Source organism: Fundulus heteroclitus, chromosome 14 (assembly GCF_011125445.2).
Source record: "Fundulus heteroclitus isolate FHET01 chromosome 14, MU-UCD_Fhet_4.1, whole genome shotgun sequence".
NCBI classification, from domain to species: Eukaryota; Metazoa; Chordata; class Actinopteri; order Cyprinodontiformes; family Fundulidae; genus Fundulus; species Fundulus heteroclitus.
In genome coordinates this window covers 13990700-14016576 of record NC_046374.1, presented here as the reverse complement: position 1 = coordinate 14016576, position 25877 = coordinate 13990700, and the positions used below count along the sequence as shown (strand labels likewise).

General features: G+C 39.5%; 1 protein-coding gene across 1 annotated transcript; it reads left to right on the top strand.

Annotated features, from left to right (window-relative positions):
* The first annotated feature begins 925 nt into the window (after window positions 1-925).
* Window positions 926-19892, top strand: f13a1b (coagulation factor XIII, A1 polypeptide b). The gene is made up of 15 exons (XM_012854443.3): window positions 926-1092; window positions 8363-8583; window positions 9402-9590; window positions 10666-10914; window positions 10995-11113; window positions 11187-11294; window positions 11379-11553; window positions 13501-13639; window positions 14536-14639; window positions 16061-16149; window positions 16325-16478; window positions 17032-17307; window positions 18736-18896; window positions 18992-19128; window positions 19343-19892. The coding sequence occupies exons 2-15, from the start codon at window positions 8391-8393 to the stop codon at window positions 19482-19484; spliced, it is 2235 nt and encodes a 744-aa protein (XP_012709897.2). The 5' UTR covers window positions 926-1092; window positions 8363-8390; the 3' UTR covers window positions 19485-19892.
* Window positions 19893-25877: the final 5985 nt, after the last annotated feature.

Here is a 25877-nt window from a genome sequence, read left to right as displayed (position 1 = left end):
CACGCTTGGTTCAGGCTTTTTCATCTAGTGTCGATTAATTTTACCGTAGCGGTACACAAGTACGAACATTGGTTCCTGGCTGAAACATAACAGCTCTGATAAGAACAAACTTATAAAATACATTATGAAGTTAATCCGTGTTTTATCTTACAACACGCACATGAATTTACTAATTTAAAGTTTTTACTTAAACTATTTAACAACATAAGTTATGAATGATTCATTTTAACATGAATTCAACAGCACTTACACCGGGACTTATATACAACAGGGAATCATATAAAAAAATGCTCAATGCAGGTGAGACAAATTAGCTAATTTAACACAAATATCCTGGAATCATGTCAGGTAGAGTCCGTGGCTCGCCACAGTCTGAAACTGATCAGCTTTATATTCAGTCATCCTGCCTTAATGTTACACAGAAGTGTAAAACCAGCTGGATCTCGTTGAATAAAAACTGAATTTGCATGTGCATATTGTTTTTTTTTTCTTTAATCAACTATATTCTTCAGCATCCAGTATGGTCTTACTCTTTATTTTTTTTTATCCTTTTTGAATTAGTCAGAATTTGTATCTATTTCTTAACCTTATTTTGTAGTTTGCTTGTACATTTTTGGTTATATTTGTCTAATTTATGAGGAAAACTTGTCCAGATCATGTCCCCATTCCCCAGCTTGGTTATCATTTTGTCTCAGTGCCATCTTCTGTAATCAGTATGTGTGGTGTAGCAGAAACAGGCAAGTGCTGGTAAAGAAAACCGCAGCTTGGAAAAAGTTTAAAGTCCCAAAATAAGTTAAAGTAACAGAGACTTTATCTGAGTGAGCTTATTGGTCTGAGGCTGGGGGTTATCCAGAAATGGTACAACCCACATCCTGCCCCAAATGCTGGACGACTGCAACAAGTTGCACAAGCAAACACACACAAACACACTTGGAGCTCTTCCTAGGCTCTGTTGGGTATATAAGCAGAGACAGAAAACTCCTGGATGGAGCAGCAGTGGATCAACTCCACCCATCAGCAGCTTCTCTCTACATCTCCAGCCGAGGTGCAACCACACCGCAGACTTCCATCATAGACACTAAAGTCCGACTGGTAAGTAAACCCCCTACTTTGCTCCACTTGCAGTCACTTTTCAGTTTACTGCGGCCTAATAAGAAGATGCAAATGAAATTAATGATACAGTTGGAAATGACTTTAAAAACTCTTTTATGCAACTTTTCGAAGTTGGCTGAAAACTTTCTGTGGTTCTGTATTTTCCACATTAATGCCAAATAATGACTTTTTAAATAAATCCTGCCTCAGAATGAATTACAAAATGAATTTCAAGCGCAAGCAGTGAAATCCAAAGAATGGCATCTTATTACAGCAATAAAAGCAGACATTCCTCATCTTGAATTATGAAATGCAAGATGTGTTTAATGTTTAATTTAGAGCAGATGCTCCACTATAAAGGAACTGATTTGTTTTCTCTGAGCAAAAGGAAGGGGGAGGTTATGAGTTTTGTAATGGAAAGTTACCCAAAACCAATTTATTTAAGTTTGAAGCATTATCTATTTTCACTAAAGTTGTTTTATCAAAACCCTTAAGCAAATACCAATGGCTAAAAATCTCTCAGTCTAAAAACAAAACACCTTTTAATATATAGACTTAAACTTAGACAACTTTATTTGTATGAATTGATCGTGCAAAGGGCATTTGTAGTAACTGATGGGAACACAGTTAGTTTCCCTTCCTTTTTTTTTTCTTTTTTTTCCCCCAGTGTCCTGTCTAGAAATGTGGCAATAGGAATTGATGTCTCAATGCCAGATAGAGCTCGACAGATTTTACTTTTACAAGTGGAGCAAACAGCTTTCGCCATAGTGCTCCGCTTGATTTGTGCATGTAAATAGCTTTATTGTGATTCCTGCAAGGAGAATTTCAAATTATATGGACACTACAATGGGAGAGTAAAGGAAGAACAAGAAGAGAGAGAAAAAAAAGAGAAGAGGTAAAAGAAAGAAGAGATAAAAGGGAAAGAGTGATAAAACGTTCTCCGTCTGCTCCATCACCTGGAAAGAGATGCAAAAAGAACAGCACAACCAACAGACATAAAGCAACAGATACAATCAAATAACACCTAGATGCCATTGCTAAATCATATGTATTATTATTTAAGTAAATAATAATGAAACTAATTTTTTTCTATTATTTAAATACAATAAAAAAATTATTATTTAAGCTGACATGTGTAAAGTGGAACCTAAAAAAAGAAAGTGAAAGAACATAAATAGATAAATAAATTACAGGCTTTCTGTATATAGGTGAACGCTTAATACCTGGAACCCTGCACCTGTGGGAGTTTGTGAAAGTGCACTAGTTTAGGTGAAAATTATCCAGAAGGAAATAGCTTGATAGTGGCTGTGGAGAACCGGGGTTATGGGTCAGGGGACCCATAACCCCGGACTCCCAAAGCCCCCCCCAGGAAGGAGGAGAGAAGACCCCGAGGAAATCCCCCAGCCACCGCAATGCCGACACCCCCAAGAGCCGCGGGGACGAGCCCGTGGGCTCCGCCGGCAGCTAGCCCCGCTGAAGTGGTCCCAGCCATGGGCCCTGAGGGCCAGAGGCCCCAGGGGCGCCCCGCCCCCGCGGCAGGGGTGCCCCTGGGGTTTCCTTTCCAACATTAAATGAGGCGATTGTAGCCCCGCACTTCAGTTCTACTTGTTTCACAGCCATAATTGGGTTAGTAATTAGAGAAAAAGACAGAATGCCTATACAATTTGTTGTAACCCATCAAATGCCAAAATTAAATCAATTTTGGAGGTACAGACTCTCAGACTACTCTAGGGTACTATGATGTTGAGGTGGATTTCGGCTTGGGTTTCAGAAATAGCAATGATTTTTGGACTTGTGTTTCTCTAAACATCTCAGTAGCTGCGATTCCATTACAAATGTGCCCAAAAATCTGTTCGATATTCCTCTGATGTCAAACAAACACAATTTCGCAATTGCATTGTTTACATTAAATAAGAAATGTAATTAAAATCAGATGGAATAAGTTTGTTCATAACTCATGCGATAACTCATTAAAAAACGTCTTGAGGTATTGGAGGGACAAGCCCCTCATACTGGGTATGCAACATTTTTGGTTTTACAGAAGAGCTATGCATTCAACACTTCTGGTCCTCTTCTTCGTAGCTACTGCCACAGCGGCTTACAAAACATACCTATCCTTGTCCCCTAACCCTGAACTCAGTGGGTGTGTCTTTTGCATTGTCCACAAGTGCAGCTGGGTCTAATAGGCTTTTTTGACAGTAGTGACATCCGGTGGTTGACTCGTGTGATGCGGAAAAACTGTTTCCATTGCAGTCTTGCAAAATACGGCAATTTCAATAAGACCGAAAAAAACTAAATTGGCTTGTTTATGTTAGACAAATTAATTTTGATAACTACGATTTACGCAATTTGATGGTCAATGGAAAGGCAGCTACCGCCATCTCAACTTAAAATGAAAATAATACTATGTTTTGATATTATAATCTAAACAAAACCATATGGGAATCTAAAAGGCTGCCAAAGATAGAAAATTAAATAATGCCGACATCACACAGACTGATATCAAAAAGTAAATCTGTCAAATTTAGGTGCCATTCCTAAACAAAATATCTCATGTTGTTATTGTTTTTTTTATTTACATAAATCTGCCCAGAAAGCATTCACAGCTGAACAAAAAAAGAAACATCCTTGGGAAATGTACTTGTTCTCAACAAATGCATTTATCATGATAATAGAAACAAATGTCAAAGGGACATTTTTCAAGGAAAATATGTAAAGGTCAGAGAGAGATTCATTCACAAAGCTAGCAACATGATCAATCTTTTGCACATCTTTTGTATGTGCAGTTTTCTTTATATCTGCATTTTTATGAGCCCTGAATACATGTGGGCACAAACACGCCCATCGGTCTGGTTTTGGTGCCAGGCAGAGCAATGAACAACGTCTGCTGTCAAAAGTGGCAAATGCAGCATTCAGAGTCAAACATGGGAAACTAGGAAGACAAAATGGGGAGCAATACGCGCGGCATCCAGGAGAATGACTTGATCTAACGGGTAGATCTGACAACGTGACTGAAAAGGGAAGCATAAATACCAGGAAGGCTGATAGGTAGATGCAAAACGAGTGAGTGTTTACAAAGAGTCTGCCGCTGAGGGAACAAATGAGAGTGAATGACAGAACAACACAAGGGATCCAAACGGGTCAGGAAAAAACAACCGCAAACACAAGAATGCAAACCCAAAATGACTATAATAACTTAGGGCCTCTCTTCTCTAACCCATACCGTTCTAAAATCATTTTCATTACTGAGATTAAAAAAAACTGAGGCATACACATCAGTGGTGGCTATCTGGAGAAAACTAAAAACAGAGTGAAAGGCACACGCCCAATCTTACTCTCTCTGTTTAAAACCACAACGGTGTTGAACTCATTTTAATGTTTTTAATGCATCTGTCTCATCTTTTCCTTTGTTTCAATTAAAGTTAGAAAGTAAGCTGTAGAAGCACTGTTTTAGCCATGCTTGGGATATTCTTCTGTATTTTATTATTTTAAGTTATTCAATATCGATGCATCGCCCCCTGCTCAGGGAGCATAAACCCAACTCGGTGGCATGGTTTTAGAAGCAGATCTTTCCTTTTTGGGCAGTTTACACAGAGACACAAACAATCATTTGTGTATATTAATTGTACTCAAATAACTTTGCAAATTTGCCCAAAACGTTCTACTCCGATGAAGGTATTTCAAATAAATGGCTAGTTCAATTGATTAAAAACAAAGGCTTTAATGACTATCAGGTCAAAACCCAAATGACCAGTGCGGTGGCTGAAAATCCTGGCAGCTTTGAGCTTCGCCCAGTCTGTTCACGCGCCATGCAGGGTAAACAAAGAGCAACAGTGTACTCAGTGTGATTCATTAAACCCAAAGAACATGAAGGCAAGGCTAAAATTACCTCAGCCCACATGGGGTTCACTTGTTTCCAGCTGGCAGAGGAGCCCAGAACGGCATGAAGCTGCAGCTTTGATGGTGACAGGAATATGTTCCGAGTTTGGAGAAACCCATCAAACAAATAAAAGCTGTTTTCATTTCATGCAGGGCGCTTTCAGCTTCCAGCTGGTGGGGCAAACACCTGGCTGAGAGTTGGGGCAGCTGTTATATAATGTGGGCGTGACACGGAGAGAGGTTTGGGACGACGTTCGGCTGCATTAGTCATCATTTAACACAGTGAGAGCTCTGTTTTAAAAAAGCAATAAATAAAAACACCAGAGCCACAGATATGGGCTCTATGGGATGCCTCGGCACAGAGGGGGGAAAGAGCTCTCAGTTGGTCCAACCTTCATGAACCTTTAGGAATAAAAGCAGAACCCCGTATTGTGGGTCTGACTGGGATTTCTTTAGACTTTAAACAAACAGGACAACAGATTGATGCATAAAGAGACTGGCAGCTTCTATGAAGACTCGTCTGCTGCAAAAGTGGCAAATGCTGCATTCAGAGTAACCATCACACACAGACACAATCATACATTTTACCAAGGGTGCCAAGACACTTCATGAACAGTTAAAAGAACATTCAGACACAATACATACAGAAGCACACAAAACTATTTATAACCCTGATAAGTTGTTTACCTTTGGTCACGTTATAACCATAAATTTTAAGTAATTATTTGAAAGACTAAGTAATAGACTAAAACAAAGCATTAGGGAAATGGAAAGGACACAGAATTTTCTCATATTCTCACAAATAAATCATAACTTGTGGTGTGCTTTGCTATTCAGTCACTGGAGTTATTTTACAGCCACCATTGTGATAGTCTTTTGGTGGATGTCTCTAATTGCTTTGCATATCTAGAGCTTGAAACTTTTGCCCATTTTTCACTGCAAAATAACTTAAAGGGACGTCCAAACGGAAAGTGATCCAGGTGAATTGTTCACCTGAATCGCCTGCTGTTGGTTGATTTCACTCACAAACAAGACAGGCTGACAGCGCAGCCAATTTCCCCAAGCCCACTTCTACCGCAGCATTAAAGTGGAGGAGCGTCTCTCCACTGCCTTGGTTCCTTTTGTCAGTTCAACTCAGCGTGGCGGAGATGGATTTTACCGAGCCAGTCACAGTGCTGTATGTAACGTGGAAAGCACCATATAGCCTTTAGCCACTAGGGGCACTAGACCTGTAACTTCCAGGTTTAGCACCAATGAAGGTCAGTGGCAACACTGCACTGTCTCAAAATTAAACAGTCTCTGGGTTTTGGAATCTGATAGCAGACCACTTTGTACCAGCAGATTGAGAAGTCATGGAGTTATTTGTAAAGTCAAGGCCAAATTCACCCCTCTAGACTAAATCCTGCATCAGGGAACCAAAAAATATGTCTGATCAGTTAAGTGTCATCTGTTTTGTTTTCTTCTTACAGCAGTCTAGAGCCCTGTGCTGTATATTGACCCGAAAAATAATTTAATATATTTCAAATTAAAGAAACACTTGGTTCAATACTTACAAGGTGCTGCTTTGAGCACAGTCTGATTACACGTGAACATCAGCTTTCAATTCTGTTCACAAATTCATGGTCATTGTAACAAACATTTTGATCCAAAGCATCCCATTGTCACTGGGTGGCTGATTGTTTAGGGTCTTTTTCCTGTACAAAGGTGAATCTCCACCAATGAGACAACTATTGACACATTCTGCAATATGTTTAATATTCAGCTTGCCAGGCCAGTCCATTTATCTGGATAGCCATCTCTTGGTATGCTTGCAGTGGTGGTTTGCGACATTTTAAGCGATGGACTGAACAGTGGTCTGCTCAAAACTTGGGATGTTGTGTTATAACCACAACCCTACTTTGAACGTCTTCACAACTTTCTCCTGTCTTCTGTGTTCCTTGGTCTTCATGATGCTGTTTGTTCACTAATGTTCTCTAACAAACCTCTTAGGCCCTCAAACCAGAGCTGGATTGTTACTGAAATAAGTTACATATGGGGGACCCTGTTTGCCAATTAGATGGCTTTCAAGGAAACTGGTTGCACTAGCTTGTACTTGTAAATGGGGTAAGTACCAATGCACACCACACAGCTAAGATATTTTCAGTGAACATGTAGCACTGTCGCCTGGCAGCAAGAAGGGATTCCTGGGTTCGAATCCTGGCCTGGGGTCTTTCTCCCTGTTATCTCTGGATTTCTACCACTGTCCAAAAGTGAGACTGTTAGATTAGATTGTTTCTCTAAATTGCCCTTAGGTATGAATGTGTGTGTGCATGGGTGTTTGTCCTGTGTTTTTCTGTGCTACCCTGTGATGGACTGACAACCTGTCTATGGTGTACCCCGCCTCTCGCCTAATGACTGCAGGAGTAGGTACTGGCGACCCTGCATGGATAAGTGGGTGTAGACAGTGGATGGATGAACATTTTGAAAACCATGTATTGCTTCATTTCACAATTATGTACTACTTTGTGTTCAACAAATTCCCAGAAAAACATGTTGAAGTATGTGGTTGTAATGGGAAAAGATACCCAAAAAATAGCTGCTGCAGGACATACTTTCACTGCAGCACGAATTGCTGCTGCAGGAAGTTTTAAAAGTAGCCGTTTGAAATTTCCATGCATTATGTTGAATGAGTTATGATCTTTGTATTCATTTGTGTCTGTTGTAACAGTTGATGCAAATAAATAAGCAGCAACTGTGTTTTTCAGTTTTCCTAATGCTTGTTACTTATAAATTTGCTTTAATATTCAAGTAAGATAGCCAACATGATGAATGTAGCTCCAAGACTGATTAATGGGGCTGACAGCTTTTAATTGTTACATGTACATTAATAGGAAGTGATTACATATAAATTCAAAAAAATCCCTGCAATGCATTCTGATATCCGTTCTTTGGCTCCACAAAGAATATTAACGTTAAAGCTTTCTTTGCCCGTGTTTTGTAAGCTGTTTGTTAAAGCTTACAGTTGTTTCTAATTAGAGGTGATAGATCCTGACTGAGTAATACTTACAGATGAAACATGCATTCTACCCTCACCACAAAAAAACCTAAAATGCTCATGACCACACATTGAGAGTGTTTTCCTGCAGCTCACAGGACTGAAAACTGCTCTCCAGCAACACCACAAACACATATGGTGACCACGTGTAAGACAGAAGCATTGGAAACAGCCATTGTTTAATCACTTTACCTTAAAGCTAAACTTATGTTCATATTCCTAAACATTAAACAAAGCTCTATGCTTTAAACTTTTATTGCAGTAATTTATTCTGACCTATTAAAAAACAAATCTTAGGCTGTTGCTACGGGAGACTCTATTGACTAATCCTTGTCTCTTACCACTCTCCTCTCCCAGTCTCACAGCACTTCACACTATCATCAAAATGTCTGACCAAGGAGCTACCCCAACCGCTTCCGCTTCCGCTCCTCCCCCTCCTCCTCCCGGACGTCCTCCTAAGGTGGGCAACCGTGGCCGCGCCTCAGGCCCCACTGACAGCTCCAACCTTGATCCAACGGACATCCCAGAGATAGAGTACTTTGTGGCGCCTGGTCCAAGAGGATACCCTCCTCTGACAGGTTAGGACTGAAACTGTGGCCATCGTTACATCTGCAGTAAAAGTTAGAAATACGTGAAAGCAAACTTGATTTGAAATGTGTAAGAAGAAGACTACCTTCTCGGACATTTTATTGAGGGAATGTATTTGCTTTGGAGGACGGCGTGTGTTTCTTTGTGAAGATAAAGACCTCTTCCTGTGAGTGACAGTCTTTCTATTAGTTTTTGGACGTGATTGATGGATGAATGACGTGCAAGCTGGATAAAGCGCACCGACTTCCTGGTGTGGGTCACTGCGAGTAGAGCTGTCCAGATGTGTCAGAAGTTTATAAATACACTCAGTTGAGTTTTATCTGACTGCCTACAATTAACCTCATATGACCATTTGGACGGGAGCTCACAACATGGAGGGCAGAACGTTTACCAGAAAAACAGCTGGGTTACTTGACCTTTTTGGTTTTGAGCATTGATTGGTCATACATTTATGTTTTCTGATGAATGTACTTAGTGCCCTTCAGAGAAATGTTTGTAGAAGAGTAACATTTCAAGTCGATTATTAAAGGGACATTTTCCTCTCTCTTTTTGTTTTTCATACCTTACCATTGCTTTTTTGTATGTAACTTCCATTGTTGTTGGCTGTCCAGTGTCTTGTTCTCTAGGAACATAAAGAAAAATAATGAAACTGCTCCAAATAGTCTATAGTTAGGGCTATCAAAATAAGCTGTACAAAAAAAAACTGCTTACCTATAAAAGAAAAATGTCTTGCTCATTGTCTCTCAGGATCATTCGTCAAAGTTTTAGGCATCTTGTTTTCTGTCTTTCCCTCTTTCTGTCAATTCAGGATTCCTGGACATCTGGGATGTGGACATGATGAGGAGGCGAGATGAGAGCAACAAGATTGACCACCACACCAACCTGTACCACTCTGACAATCTCATCGTCCGCCGAGCTCAAGAGTTTCAGGTCAAGATCACCTTCGATCGTGCGTTCAAACCTGACGAGGACAAGTTTGCTGTCGAGTTTGTCATCGGTAAGATATTTCCAAATAGAGGTCTGACAGATTTCTCATATTCTGGTTAATAATTCATGGCAGCAAAATGTCTCATTCAGTGAGATGATCAACAGTTCCCTAGACACTGGACAGTAGCGTAGGAGATAAGGGGAGTTTGTGCTGTTCGAACCCCCGCTCCGACAGTCTCAGTCATTGTGCCCTTGGGCAAGACACTTCACCTGCTTTACCTGCTGCCGGAGAGGGCCCGGTGGTGCTGATGTACAGTGACCTTGCTTCTGTCAGTCTGCCCCAGGGCATCTGTGGCTGCAATGTAGCTCAACAACGTCAGCGTGTGAATGAATGGCTGAATGACTGAATGTAGTTTGAAGCACTTTGTGTTCGTCGGACTTGATAAGGCAAGGCAAGACAAGGCAAGGCAAATTTATTTATATAGCACAATTCAGTACAAAGACAATGCAAAGTGCTTTATATGACTAAAATATAGCAAAATAAAACAGAATAAAAGCAAGTAGGAATAAAGTGTAGATAGAAAAAAGAACAAAAAAGTAGTGATTCAGTTAACTAGAACAGTTGAAGGCAATCCTAAACAAATGTGTTTTTAATCTTGATTTAAAGGAACTCAGGCTTTCTGCACCTTTACAATTAAGGCGCTATACAAATAGAGGCCATTTTACACTTCTCTGCACTCGCGGCGGCTTTGTCTCTCCCAGTCACGAGCCGAGTCCAGGGAACAACCAAGAGCTTTCTGTCTTGAGATCTTAGCGATCTGCTGGATATGCGTGGCTGTAAAAGCTCAATGAGGTAAAGGCAGAATCTTACATGCAATTCTAAAAAGAAATGGGCAACCAGTGGAGGGAATACAAAACGGTCAAGGATCCCTCTTTGTGGATGGTTCATCCTTATGCTACCCACTGAAGACATGTGCACAAACTAAAAGGTTGTCTTTTTTCTTAAATGTGAGCTTTTAAGTTTGAGATTTCATTAGAGCAATAGAAGATGAATTGATTTATATGTCTTTAGTAGGCATACCAATCATTTTGAATGTTAACTTGTCCATGAAATAAAAACCTGCTAATGGTTCCTGTCCACTCAGGCTCCAGCCCACAGTACAGCAAGGGCACCTACATCCCCGTGTTCCCCACCAAGACCCGCCAGAGCTCCTGGGGAGGCCGTGTCACACAGACCAATGACAATGTGGTGACCATGGGCATCACTCCGGCGGCCAACTGTATTGTGGGGAAATATCAAATGTACGTTGCAGTGCAGACGCCTTTTGGCATTCGCAGGACAAAGCGTGACAACAGCCGGGAGTTATACATCCTTTACAATCCTTGGGCATCAGGTTTGTTTAGACCACTTTGTAGAGGTAGGTTTTTTTTTATCCTTGTAAAGTGCTACATGGGATTTGTTTTGTTGTCGTAGATGATGCTGTGTTTCTGGATGATGAGGTAGAGAGGCAAGAGTGTGTGATGAATGAGATGGGGATCATCTATCATGGGGCTTATGAAGATGTTTCTGAGAGAAACTGGAACTATGGACAGGTAGGAGAGAATATATGCAAATCATTTCTGATCTATTCAAGTTTCTGATTGTTTTTTTTCTTTTACCTCTTAGTTCAACTATGGAGTTCTGGACGCATGTCTCTACATCATGGACAGGGCTGAGATGCCGATCACCAACAGAGGAGACCCCATAAAGGTGACCAGGAAGGCCTCTGCCATGGTGAGGAACTAGGGTAAAAATTATGTTAATAACTTAAATCCAAATTTCTCAAAATAAAGGTAATCACCATGCTTTTCTCTCCAGCTGAACTCGCGTGATGATGAGGGCGTGCTGGTGGGGAACTGGAGCGGTGACTACACCTACGGAGTGGCACCTACTTCCTGGACCGGCAGCACTGACATCCTGCTCAGCTACGCCAGCAGCAAGTTGCCCGTGTGCTACGCTCAGTGCTGGGTCTACGCTGCTGTCTTCAACACCTGTGAGATGTTGTTTTAAAAGTGTTCAGGGGTTATCCTCTGGCCAAAACCAAAGTTTTATTTCAATTAGATCTTCACAAGAAACAGTCTCAGTATTACAAAAAATGGGATCCATATTTTAACATTAGTCATCACTGTATCATACATAAAAACAACACACAGCTGTTGACACGGCACTTCTTGGAAATTGGAAAGAAATGGCTGAAGCTTTAGGCGTGGTCAGAGCTGAAGCTTGGATACTTTGGCTCCTCTCATTACACTCTAAACCTATTTTCAAGCCACCACTTATCTTGCCATGTGTTGGCATGTCTCAAAAAGCTTTTTACATGGATCCTAAGATGAAGAAATTAACGTGAGAAATCCTCACCACCATCATCCAATTCTGTAAAGTGCATGAAGTATCTCTGCTATTTTGTTACATTCATTACAAATACTGCATGTATAGTGGGATGAAGAGTGAAATTTGCAGTGTGCAACTCCATCAGTGCAGAGTAACTTATTTATGTCATGATATCAGCATCCCGTTTTTTATTAGACTGTGGTACCAATTTACAATAAAGCTCCCCTTATAGATGGCTAATAAATAGTTTAAACATAGTTATTAATTAATCTGTAAACACGTTATAACTCATTCACAAGGGGTTATTATGCTTTAATTAAGGCCAAGCAGGAGACAAAACTGCCTGGTTTCTTGCCATATAGTGAGCCTAATCTGTTCAACTTCATATTTAATCTAGAGTTGCTGACGTTATAGTGAACATTTCAAAGTAAATTACAACCTTGTAAGCACAAACTATTTAGTTTTGTCTCTCGCTTATCCCTAATTAATGCATAATAAGCACTCATAAATGCGTTTTAAGGTGTTTAGGCTGCAGATGAATTAATGACATATGTATGAACTATTTACAAGTCATGTATAGGCGGAGCCTTGTTGTAAAGTCATACCTAATCTACGTGGTCTGGAATTAGTAAAAGCTAAATAAATGCAGAATAAACTAACCCGAAAAACAATACAGTGCAAAACTCACTATTCCAAATCAAACTCGCTTTACCTTTGAAACCCACAGCGGCAGAGCTACTCATGCTAATTTTTCTGGGTGACGTGACAATATCTTTTGAGCGAATACAAATACCGATCTGAAATGCAATTGCAATATACTCATCAAACATGAAGAGGATGCCACACAGACAGTTCTAGACATGAAAGGAGGGTTTCAAGAAATGTGCAATAAATTGAGACAGCACTATAAAACATCCATAAATCCAGTTGAGTTGCAAAATAAATAAATAAATAAATAAAATTGGGGGGGGGGTGAGTTACCCTTTAATATTCACCTGACCAATTGGGAATAAAGCTTGGTTGCCTTTTTTATCGCCAGCAGCAGGCTCTACAAGCATTTAGCGTGTTAATGGGGCACACTAGCAGTGTTCATGGTGGAAACTGTTTTACTTGCCTAAAATACATTTGGGGGCCTATCTGGCTTAGCTGGAGTTCTCATTATTTATTCTATGCAATGATGTTATAAGCAATAGATAACGTTTGAAAAGCTTTTGTGAACTTTGCATACCAAAGACTCAAAGTATATGGTAAAAAGTGAATTATTGAAGGGGCAAAAAATGCTGAAATTGTAACTGAACACTCAGGAACAAGCAGTATTTGTTGTTTATCTGTCTTAACATATTTCATTATATTTTATTTTATTATAAGTTGAGTGAAAGTTGTGAACTTATTTTTAGATCTTTAAACTTGAGACAGACTTAAGCAAATGTAACCACCTGGTAAGCTTAACGCTGTGCAAAAAAACCCCATCAAACTCATCTAAAACAAAATCCACTTGAGGAATCAATGTACATTTATACCATGTTTAGGCACCTTCTTTACCAAAAACAAAAGTTGAGAAAAACATTGATGACGTCTTTTAATATTTGGTCACATTTGTGTATTCCAGTCCTCCGCTGTCTGGGTATCCCATCCAGGGTTGTCACCAACTACTACTCTGCTCATGATAACGATGGAAACCTGAAGATGGACATAATTCTGAACGACAACGGCAGAATCGATCGAAACCGCACCAAGGACTCTATCTGGTATCAGATGCTCCCTTCAGAGATCTTAAAATTGTTTCTCATGTGTTCTTGAATTTCATTAGATAGAGGCATAATGTTTATTGAGATATTTTAGCCTGCTTCATTTTGTCATCCAGGTCCTGGTTAAATGTGTCTGAGGATGCGTGTCACTCACTAGAGAAATTGAACCAAATAAATTTGGTTGTTTGTATTTGATTTAGTGTTCAACACATGGAATATTTTAAAAGATACTTGCGTTGTCTTTGATATTAAAACTTCTTTGTTCATATCAACCTTTTAGGTGTGTAAAAAAAAAAAAAAAAAAAAAGCTAAAACAAATGAAACCTGTGACCCAATGAATATGTTTCAATGACACTTTATTCTTGATTAACTGCCATATTGGATTTCAAGAAAATTTCTCTTCTGCTTCCCTTAGTGAGAAGTGTTTGTTGGAAGAAAAGACCCATGTGCTGCAACAACTTACTGTCACAGTTAAATCATTGCCAATAACCGATACCAGAGGGCCACTAAACACTTCAGTTACCAGATAGCAATGCTACCAAAGTTTTAGAATGGCTTTCTATGATTAAATGTATTAATTGTTGTCATAAGGCATTCAAGAGCACATTTATTTCATTGTGTTTTTGTGTACAGTAATAATTATTTCTTCTGGGGACATTCAGGCTTCCTCAGAAGCCACACTGAGCACATTCATTTCACAGGCTTTAGCTACCAGTCTATTCATAATAATGGGAAATGTTTGAGCTGAACTTTTCACTCTGTGGTTGCTCATGTAGATAAAACCAGTGATGACAGACAGGGCCCTGTACAAAAAAAAAAAAGATTCAAAGTTAGACTGTTTGACCTTTTCACTCTGTCTTTGATTTAAAGAAAAAAAAAACTTTGGTGCTTCTCAGGAACTACCACTGCTGGAATGAGTGCTACATGTCCAGACCAGACCTCCCACCAGGTTTTGGAGGCTGGCAGGTTGTGGATGCAACACCGCAGGAAACGAGTGATGGTAAATTGTCTCGTTATGAAACTAATATACAGCCCCCTCCAAAAATATAATCCTTATAATCAGTTGCTGCAGGGGTATGTTCTCAAAATTAACTTTTTGAGAACTAGGTTCTGGCAACAGTGCCCTTGATTATTATTTTGTTATGAGACCCAATGACAACTCCTTGTCAGCAGCCTTTATGCTGGTGTTTTAAAGTCTTTATCATTCCACCCGCTCTAACAAGGTTCTTGAAATCTTTGAATGAGAAATAGGGCCATCATCATAGAGCCTCCACCGTATTTAATCTTGGGCACGAGGCGCTTTTCTGTACATCCTTTGGTTTACAACAGAGCCACATGTACTGTTGTTTGAAAAAAACATAATTATATAATTGTGGGGAGAAGTGGTCTAGTAGTTTCAACAAGGGTGCTTGCGTCCTAAGGAGGTTGTAAATTCCCCGGTTCAGATCCCACAGACTGCCACTCCAGGTCCCTAAGCAAGAGCTTTGGCCCAAAAATGGTCCCCAGGCGATGCACAGTTGCTCCCTGTGGGATGAGTTAAACGTGGAGGACAGAGTTAATTGGATAGACAAAGCTGCAATGACAAGTGACGATGATTATTGCTGTTTCTGAACTAATTATTCAGCTCATTTCAGAGTCCCACCACCCTATGTATAATGTTTTCCTTTCACATCACACAAGTTGATCCATCTAGATCACAGGCTGTGTGTGTTTACACAGCAGGCTCTGAGATTGCAGACCCAAAAGGGCGTGGTTCACAGCTCTCAGCATTCCCCTGATAACTAGTAAGATATATGGCAAGCAGGCTTTTGTAACCTATTCAGGTCTTTAAATGCACGCAGTTGTTGTGCACCATCCTCCACATGTTAAGATCAGATGAGTATGATGTGACCAGATCAGTCGGAAAATACTTCTTCAGCTACTTTCCTTTGTATCATATCACTGCGTCTCACCTGTTCCACAGTAATGTCTCAGAGTACCGTAATACGGCTCATAATGGGTATGGGTATGTGACTCCCTCCTGAAGTGGCTCAAGAGCCTAATATTCTATGTTATGACCCTTTAGTTGAGCACAAGAGCACTTGTAGATGACAGAGTGAAAGGACGCCTGATCTCAATTACCAAATGGTTGATGATAAAGTCCTTGTTAAGTTTAGAAATCTCCTTCAGATTTTCTTAACCTCTCCTGCTATCCTCACTGTGCACGACGAGGAGGATGTCTCTATGCTGCTCAGGGGTTAGATCTGTCTTCATTTTTAGTGTGTGTGACTATGTCGCTGCAATGAAGGATTAATTTCTTTTAAAGCTTTTCACACATCTTCACCAGGGGTGCCGATAAGTGTTAAAAGCACAGTTCTTTGCAGTACGTCAAAGCATGTGAGTGCACTGATCGTTGTATCTCCTGCTGCTTTGTTTGTGAAGGGATGTACAGATGTGGACCTGCATCAGTTCTGGCCATAAAACACGGAGAGATTTGCTTCCCGTTTGATGCCGCCTTTGTGTTCGCCGAGGTTAGTTTATTCAGCACTGCAGCATTTGAGAAGTATTTGATCTCTATGTGAAAATACCATAAAAGGAAATATCTTCATCATCAATCACTTGTCATGTTTGATGACCGCCAGGCAGATCAGCAGAGGTCAGACCCAGTTCAGCGCCTATCCGTTTTCCTGTCCTTCCTCCCCGCAGGTCAACAGCGACGTCGTGTTTTACTCACGGACGAAAGACGGGACCATGGAGCCGGTCAGAGTGAACCAGACTCACGTGGGTCGCATGGCTTTGACCAAAGCTGCGGGAAGCGAGGGTCGTCGAGACATCATCGATCAATACAAGTTTCCTGAAGGTCAGTGACCACGTCGAACACGGGTGCCAGTGTTAAACCAAGCAGCAGAACCCTGTTTTCCCTGCTGCTGCTTCTGGATTTAACACAGACCTCACCCAAGGCAAGTTTAAGGAGAGTTTTTAAATTAAACCAGCCATCACAGCTAAAATGCAAGCGTGTAAATTTACGCTGATGCATAATGACTCAAACAAAACAAGGACCGTAAAAACTTCATTTCTGACGATGGTTTACTTTATTTAGCTCATTTCAAAGTCTTTTTTTTTTGTCTTTTTTTGTCTGTTTTTCCGAAAAAGTGAGGCATTGGCTAAAATCCATGAAAAAGATCAGTGCTGGCACTTTTAGCAGCTTTGGTTTAAAATGCTACATGGCTTACATGAACTAGTAGTTCAAAAAGACTTATCAAAGTACTTTGGATTAGAACAACTGAGCCAATTTTTGTCCACTAAATTGTTATTAACTGTCTCATGATGATCCAACGGCCATATAGCATAAAATCAATCCATCAGATATGCCAACATTTGTACACCTGCTAAAATACCTCAATCCAACGCAGGGAGCCCAGAGGAGCGGACTGTCCTGGAGAAGGCAGAGGAGTTTGGCTGCAAGCGGGAGAAGTCCATCCCCCCTCCGGCTGACGTGGACGTGGTCCTGCCCACCCTGGAGGTCAGGGTTGGTGATGACTTCGAGCTCAGTGTGGAGTTCGTAAACCACAGCAACCAGAAGCGCACAGTGGAGGCCTACATCAGCGGGAGTGTGGTGTATTACACCGGTGTCTCCAGCAAGGAGTTCCTGTTCAAGACCCCCACAGTGACCCTTCAGGCCCAAAAGGGTGAGTAGAGAGAGACGGGAGGAGAGGAGGGGGGACTCAACAGTTGCAAAAAATATATATATATATATCACATAATTGTCAAGTATTGCGAGTTGTTCCAAACAGCAAACAGGAAATTGGGAGGAGCGCAGCCATCACTGTGTGTTTTGGCTCAAACTACAATAAACAATTGAGTCTGCAGAGAGGATCCTCAGGGGTGACCTTCAAGGACTGGTCTGGGTCAGGAAACGGGGGGGTTTAGATTATCTCCTTATCCCACACATCCTGCACACAAACAGTTTAGACTTTTACATTTAGGTAGGCACTACGGAGCGCTGTTTGCAAAAACCAGCTGCTACAGAGACAGATTGTTCCCCAAGGCTGTCACTCTGATGAAGACAGTTGAAACTTGCAAACATAATCGTTCCATAAAGACAGTAACCCCAAATCCACATTAAAGCTGGCTTTGAAATGGATGAGGTTAAGCTTCAGGAACACCTCTGACCTCAACCCTATTGAAAACATGCCTAAAAGCCAGGTCTATGGTAGACAATCTATGCATTTAAATCAGTACTACTAATTCCACCAAATAGAGATGCCAAATATACAGCCAGAACTACACCAGAACCTCCTGAGGAACATTTGGCCAAATTCCAAAGAAAGTAAAAACAAAAACAAAGCAACTGGACTTGTTTTTCGTAGTTGAAGACGTTTGCTTCCTCTCCAGGAAGCTTTCTCAGTTCAAAATATCTAGAGTAATGTGGAGTACCAAGCTTTATACTACTGCCCAAACAAAGGTCTTGTAATGGCTTAGATAACATGCAAATTCAACAGAAACAGGTCTACCCCCTTAGTAATGGGCGGTCGTTAAAGACATTAAGCCAGCAGATTGGACCGAAACTGGTCCATTCCTCTGTAACGAGGAGTCGTTAGGGTTGTTATTGGCTTGGCTTAAAGGAACAATGTTTTGATCACCCATATGAGGGTGAGAACTGAGGTGATGATTGGCCAGAATTAATCCTATAGCTGTATTGTAAGTTTTTGAGAGTTGGAACCTAAGGACTCCTCCCCTGTTTAAGGTTGTTTTTTCTCTTTTAATGTAGATGGCTTCCTTCACACCCCTTTTAAACCATCTGTCTTCTTTCTCCAAAATGTGAACATTTTGGTCCTCAATAGAGTGTCCTTTGTCCTTTTTGAATTGAGAAAGTTTCCTGGATAGGATGCGAAATATCTTCAACTACGGAAAACAAGTCCAGTTGCTTTGTTTTTTACTTTTTTTTTGGAATGACCATGACCTGGATGACAGAATCTTCACCAGCATTTGGCCAAATGTTTATCTTTTAGCACATATGTATATGTTTTTCATTCTGAATAAACAGAAGCTTGAGATTAATAAGAGATTAAAGCTGATGACGGGTGTATGTAAACGTCTGACTGTAATTGTTCAAGGTGCGAAGGAGTCAATGACGATTGAGTCGAGGAGCTACATGGATCATCTGGTGGAGCAGGCTAACCTCAACTTCATCGTCACTGGGAAGATCAAAGAAACTGGCCGTATCGTGACGGCCATGAAACTTGTCAACCTGCACAATCCCAAACTCACTGTCGAGGTATGATGTAATCCTTTCTGAGTATGTTCCTCCTTCTGGAAAAGAAAAACGTTGGTTTTCATGAGGTTTCTGTATGTTTTCTGTGTGCGCTCCAGCTGTCTGGCAGTGCCAAATTGAGCGAAGAGATGATGGCCACTGTGGAGTTTACAAACCCGTTCTCCATCAACCTCGAGAAGGTGTACCTCCGTATGGAAGGACCAGGAGTCATGGAGCCCAAAACCAGATATTACAGGTGAGACTAACAGAGGAAACTGAAGAGTTTCATTTACTGGCAAGTCTTAACAGTATTTATGGTATTTCTTTGTATTCTAAATATCTGCCTTCTGAAAATGATATCCAATACTATGTTGAGCTAATAGTGTATGCCTCTGAGTCTTGAATGTTTCAAACATATATGTCTTCTAAAGGCAGTCCAGTCTATGTAATTCAAACCTTGCTGTTCACAGTCTGATCCCCGGAGGCTCCTCTCTGACCTGGACCGAGCTGTTTACTCCACTGAGGACTGGAAAAACCAGAGTGATCGCCACTCTGGACTGTTCTGCCCTCAGACAGGTCTCCGGCCAGGCGTCCGTCACCATCGAGTCCTGAAGATAACCAGAAGATTACTGATAACCGCTGACAGCAAACAGTGCAGTGCAAAAGCTTTAAAACGGCCCTGTTTATTTTTACGTAGCTGAAAATGAATAAACAAAAGCAACCAAAGTCTGGAAAGAAACTTTAGAAAGCATGGAGCAACATTGTTATGGGCATCTTTAGATTACAGTTTCTTGAAATATGAAGGAATGAAGGACGATTAAACTTTTGCAGAGTATAGTACTTAAACCTGATTATAGGCCTACAGCATAGAAATGTAAGAGTTCATTAAGAATAGCTTCAGCATTGATATTAACAGAGCAAGTTTGAACATACCACAAAGGTTAATCATAAGAAAAGATAACAGATTATTTAAACACAGGAAAGCACAGTAAGAAATAGATTAAAAAAAATGATTTTGATTTTTACGTTTACCATAATGGAAATTATTAAACAATTGAAGTTTTTTACTTTTACTTGAAGCCCCATATTTTTAGTGTTTTAACTTGGCTAGAGGGAAACAAAATAAGTTTAAAAAGAAAAATACCTATTTTGCCCTGACATCTCATTGGACACGTTAACAGGAGGTGGATTTCAGCCAAAATTGACACCCTGCAGCAAGCCCATTATGTTGCTATATATATATATATATATATATATATATATATATATATATATATATATATATATATATATATATATATATATATATATTCAGAAATACTTACGTACATATATATATATATATATATATATATATATATATTACTTACGTACATATATATATATATATATATGTAATCTCTATGCAATGCAAGCGCTTCCAGTTTTATTTTTCAATGTGCTGGCGATAAGAGCAGGAAGAGAGAAATGGAGGATTTATTAATGTGTTGCTAAAATTCTTTGAAATACTGATTATACACACACACACATATATACACACATACAATAAATGTAATGTTTTTATTATACATTAAAGAATGCTCATTCTGTGTGTTTCTGTGCAGACAAAACTACATTTAAATTGATCATCGTTAACAGACGTTCCTGTTTTTTCTTTTACTGGAAAATAATAGACAAATCAAGCTAATAAAATATTAACAACATCAATATTTGGTGTTTTTTTTTCATTTCTTACCCTATTAGACTCTCTGTGTGTGTGTGTGTGTGTGTGTGTGTGTGTGTGTGTGTGTGTGTGTGTGTGTGTGTGTGTGTGTGTGAGAGAGAGAGCGAGAGAGAGGAGAGCTAGAATGAATAAATTAAATTTAAGATGCACAACAATCACTTGGCAGGATGAGCTGAAATCAGACAGCTCAGTTAACCTCACGGAGGATATTTGTTGTTTTAAATGATTGTCCATTGACAAGTCAATCTTCATAGTTACAAGAAATCAAATCAGTCTCATAACCTATCAAAGCCTTAATTTTATTCAGTGCATGAATTACACCTTTCCAAAAAGTTTTATTTTTTGTCATGGTTTAGTATAAAGGAGCACCCAAAAGTAGAGTGTGGTGGCGGCAAATATGAAGTTCTTAAATAAGAAAATAGGAAAAACTTTGAACATGAACTGGGTTTGAGACACAGGCAGAGAACCCTGCAAAGCAACGGAGACACTAGGAGCAAACAATGGATGAAGAAAATCCAACGGAGGAACCAACAAGGAGAAGCGAGAATGGGAGACAATTTATACTGGGGCAGGGTGGAGAATGAAGACAGGCGGAAGTCATCGGAGAATTAGGAGCAGCTGAGACCAATGAGGAGAGAGCTGAGGGAGAACAATGAACTGGAGGGAATCCCAGGAATATAACAATGTTCATGGAACAAACTAAGATCAAAATCTACCAACTAATCTACAAGAGAACTAAAACACACTCAAACACTAAAGGATAAATAAGAAAGCACAACACTGGCAAACACCTGGAGAGCATGACATATAGGATAAGGAGGTTCTTGTATCTCGAGGATCAATAATATTTCTAGTGCAAGCAAGTAAAAAAACCTACAGATCAGTTGTCCTATGTTACTTGTGCAAACCTGACAGAGAGAAATGTGTCAACAACATCTGTGATAAAGACATGGATGGCGTTTTTTGACATCCTTTAATGTGTCACAAGAACGGGACACATTAGGTTTGGAGTAAACACGGAAAATTAGTTTGCAATTAAACGATTAGGGTCTAATTTATTTTATTGGGTTTTCCTGCATTTTAAAGCTAATATGTTAATTAGTGCTGTCAAACGATTAAAAATTTTAATCGCGATTAAACGCGTAATGTCGATAGTTAACTCGAGATTAATCGCAAATTAATCGCATATTTTATCCGTTTATTTCTGAAAGTGTAATAGCCTGTTTGGGCATTTTAATATGCAATTTTGCAATAAATTACACTAATAAAATACATGCTTGTACAAAAAATATTTTTATTTTGTTATTTTTCAAGCACTTTTCAGAATTGGAATGAAAACATCCTGGTGCCAAATGTTAAACTCTGGACTATAATGGCTAAATGACTAATCATGACGCCCTGATGTTTACACAGTGTGTAAACAAATGTGTAAATAAATACCTGTTTTCATGCCGATATATTTTTTTTGCCTCTTAAACAAAGATAGACATGGTATTATGCATAAACATATAAATTAATAAAAATTGTACATTTTAATAAAGTCATAAGTTTTGTTCATTTCCTCTCTCTCTCTCTCTCTCTCTCTCTCTCTTACATATCTAATTCTGAGCTTTCACACCAACAACAATAACTTCTTTGAATATTTTTGCTTGCTGTTTACATCCATATTCATAGAGTTTACGCCTGGAAAAAGGTTTTAAATCTCCAGGTCATTCCAGTCTTACACGTTGCTTGCAACTGGGCAGGAGCTTAATACCCTGAAAGAGACTGTTTAGCAAATGTTTAGTAACTCCAGGTCCTTCGTTTGGCAACGTGATTCATCCTTAGTTTGTCAAATACAGAGAAAACAAATTAATAAGCATTAAAGTACGGTTTATGGGTTGGGTTTCTGCAATGTTATCAGCATGTTAAAAGCTCATCTTCAGAACCAATGTCTGCTCAAAATGGTGATCTGCACCAAGTAATCTACTTTCAGCAGTTATCACCGGTTATTGCTCCGTAATCTGCAGAAAATACGTGCAGAGTTGCTCTCTCTGCCTTTACTACCGTCGGCTCCTATGGCGGAGGGATATTTCAGCTGGATACACTCAAATGTAGTGCAGACAGGTCTCTTAATAACCCCTATTTCGTCACTTATTTTAGAGCCCAAATAAGCGATTTCACTTTCAGAAACCTGCCCAACAAAACCGCAACCCGTGACTCATGAAATTTAGAAGCGCTTTTAGAAAAAAGAAGCCCAAAGTCGCATGTGTCCGAGGGTAAAAGAAACTAGTTTTGCTACAGTTTTCTAGCACTCTTGAAACTACGGAAAGCGCCGAGGGTACAAGAAACCTCAGTCCGGAGAGCGCGGCGGGGGGAAAAACATTAGGGAACGGTGTGTGTGTTTTGACGCGCGATTAACGGCGACAAAAAAATTGTCTGCGTTAAAATGGGTTTACGTTAACGCCGTTAATAACGCGTTTAACTGACAGCACTAATGTTAATCAAAGCTAACTGAAACAAAGCCGATGTTAATGTGTTTTGGGTTGTGTTTCAGAGTGTCCTGTCACATCTCAATAATCCAGGTTAAAAAAAAGAAACTGAGTAGATCCTCTGGACGGGTTCTGTTTTTGTTGAAAAGGTTTAAACAAGGTTTAAACAAATTTAGCGGTGACAATCAAAACTGGTTGCTCACATGCAAAAGAGGACCATCAGGCTACCAACTGATCATTAGTGCCCTGATGGCCTCTTATTGTTCCCAGGGGGTTGATTCATACTCGCAATAAGAGCATTTTAAGAGGGGAACAATTGGACCTACACCCTGTTTAACGATGAACAGTTTCTCTTCCCAATAAGGCTCCTTTACTCCCCTTTTAAACCACTGTTTCTTTCTATGCAGGATGTGACCATATTCATTCATAAAAGAGTGACCATATATCATTATAGATTCCAACAAACTCTTAGAGTGAAACATTTGAAACATGCCTTTATTTTTTTATAATGTTGATGATTATGACATGCAGATAATGAGAATGCAGTGACTCTGAAATATATCTAAAAGCTAAACTTTATGTATAAATGTAACGGCCATATTGTGGCCATAATCATGTTGTTGACTGCTGACTGGGCAGATGTCCAGTCGTTGACGGTCTCTGACACCCTTCACAAGGATGGTAAGCAACAAAATTTCATTGCTAAAAAACCTGGCTATTTCCAGTGATGAACCCATGTACAAGCAACAAACTTTGCCTTGATTACTGTAACTCTCTTCCTCAAAAATACCTCCATAAGCTACAAGTTCTTCAGAATTCAGCTGATTGCATTATTACCAACACCCACATTTTATCATATCACCTCAGTCCTACAGCAGCCCCACTGGCTCCCAGTTAGATTCAGAATAGAATTAAAAATCCTGCTGTACACTTTCAACAACATCCACAACCTCACCCCCCCCCCCCCCCCCCCCCCCCACCCCGCAGTTTTAGATCCTCCTCTTCCATTTACTTCCCTGTTCCTCCTGCCCGCCTCAGCACTATGGGGAGCAGAGCTTTCTCCCGCCCTGCACCCAAACTCTGAAATTTTCGCCCTCCAGACATCTGCAATACCAACACCCTCTACCAATTTAAGTCTAAACTCAACACTCATCTGTTCAAAAGTGCATACTCTCTGTTATTGACGGTTCATTGTAACTTTTGTTTGTTATTTTATCTTTATCGTTCTGCTTTTTCTGTACAGTGTTCTTGAGTGTTCTGAAAGGCGCTTTTAAATTAAATGTATTTTTATTATTACTTTTCAGAAGCCAGACATTTCCAGACACGATATATTTTTCATTAGTCTTATTGTAATGTTAAATCTTCTGATACTGAATGTTGGGTTTTCATTATCTGTAAACCGTAATAATCCAAATTACAATAATTGAAAAAAAAATTCGCTCTATGAATCTATAGAATCAATATTACATGAGTTTCACTCTCTTACGTTAGTAACAAAAATATTAAACCTTTTCACAATATTCTGACATTTTGAGACGTACCTGTATGACACATTATTCTACTTTATTAAAGTAGTTCCACATTCAGAATTTGAAATGAAAATTCAATGACTCAAAAAATAATTTGCAAAAATAAAATTTTATGCTTTCATTATGTTTTTTTTATTATGTAAGTCGTTCCAAAGTCACAAACACATGTTATGTTCAGTGAAAATATGGGTTTGTTTGTTTTTTGTTAAAAATGTTTTATTTTTGCACAATTGTGAAATCCAATTGATCAGCTGAAATATGCAGGAGAAAAAGGAGTCTCCAGAGATGAAAGATTAAAATTCAAAGGTTGATCCATGCTCTAATCCATTTTTATTGAAATTAAGGTCAAATATAAGATATCCCATACATAAACAACTTTGAAAACATCTTACTGTAACACCCTTAAAAGTGCATTAGAAGAAAATACTGATTTGTATCTGTAAAACCGGCCGTTATTTCTTTGTTTTGGCCAAGTCTGACTTGTTCTGTTCTATTTTGAACTTTAAAGATTTTCTTTTGATAGTTTTTTCACTTGTTGTCTCTCAAAGCTATTAAGTCCAAATTGTCACCATCTGAAAGTCATTTCTTTAAGAAAGAGGAAACTGCATAGGAAATACATTGCACAGAACTTTATCGCCTATTGTGTGTCAGGTTTTCAGCTCTATTGGGAATCATCTTGTTGGTGCTAAAATACAATTTCAAATATGTTTAAACAGATAAGTTCAAAAAATTTAAACAAACTGTGTCTTTTTGATGGCCAGACGCTAATCCTATTTACAATTTTAGTATTTGCTAAACAACTGTGTGAATGCAAAACTGGTTCATCCCCTGAGATTAAGAGCGTGAGAGTCAAACTGCCAAAGAAGTCCAAAGAACATTATAAAAAGGCTCTTAGAAACTCGGACAAAATGATAATATAAACAGCTTTCAAAGGTCACAATCAGTGTTGCCAGATATTGCGAGACAAACAAGCGACCAGCTGTTTATTGTTGTCAGCAGAGGGTTGACAGTTAACACTGTCTGAGCGCAGCAGTGGGTCTCTTTATAACTCTTGTTTATAGTCACTTATTTTGTAGCCCAAAGACGCGGCTTCATGGTAAAAAACAAGCCCAAAAAACACAACCCGCAACTCATGAAATGTACAAGCGACTTCAGAAAAAAATAAGACCGCTTATACGGTACAGACTTGACAACACTGGTCACAATAAAGTCTTGCTGCTTGAAGCAAAAGTATCAAGAAATTCGAGGTGCTTTGAAACATTAACCCAGACGAGTGAATAAT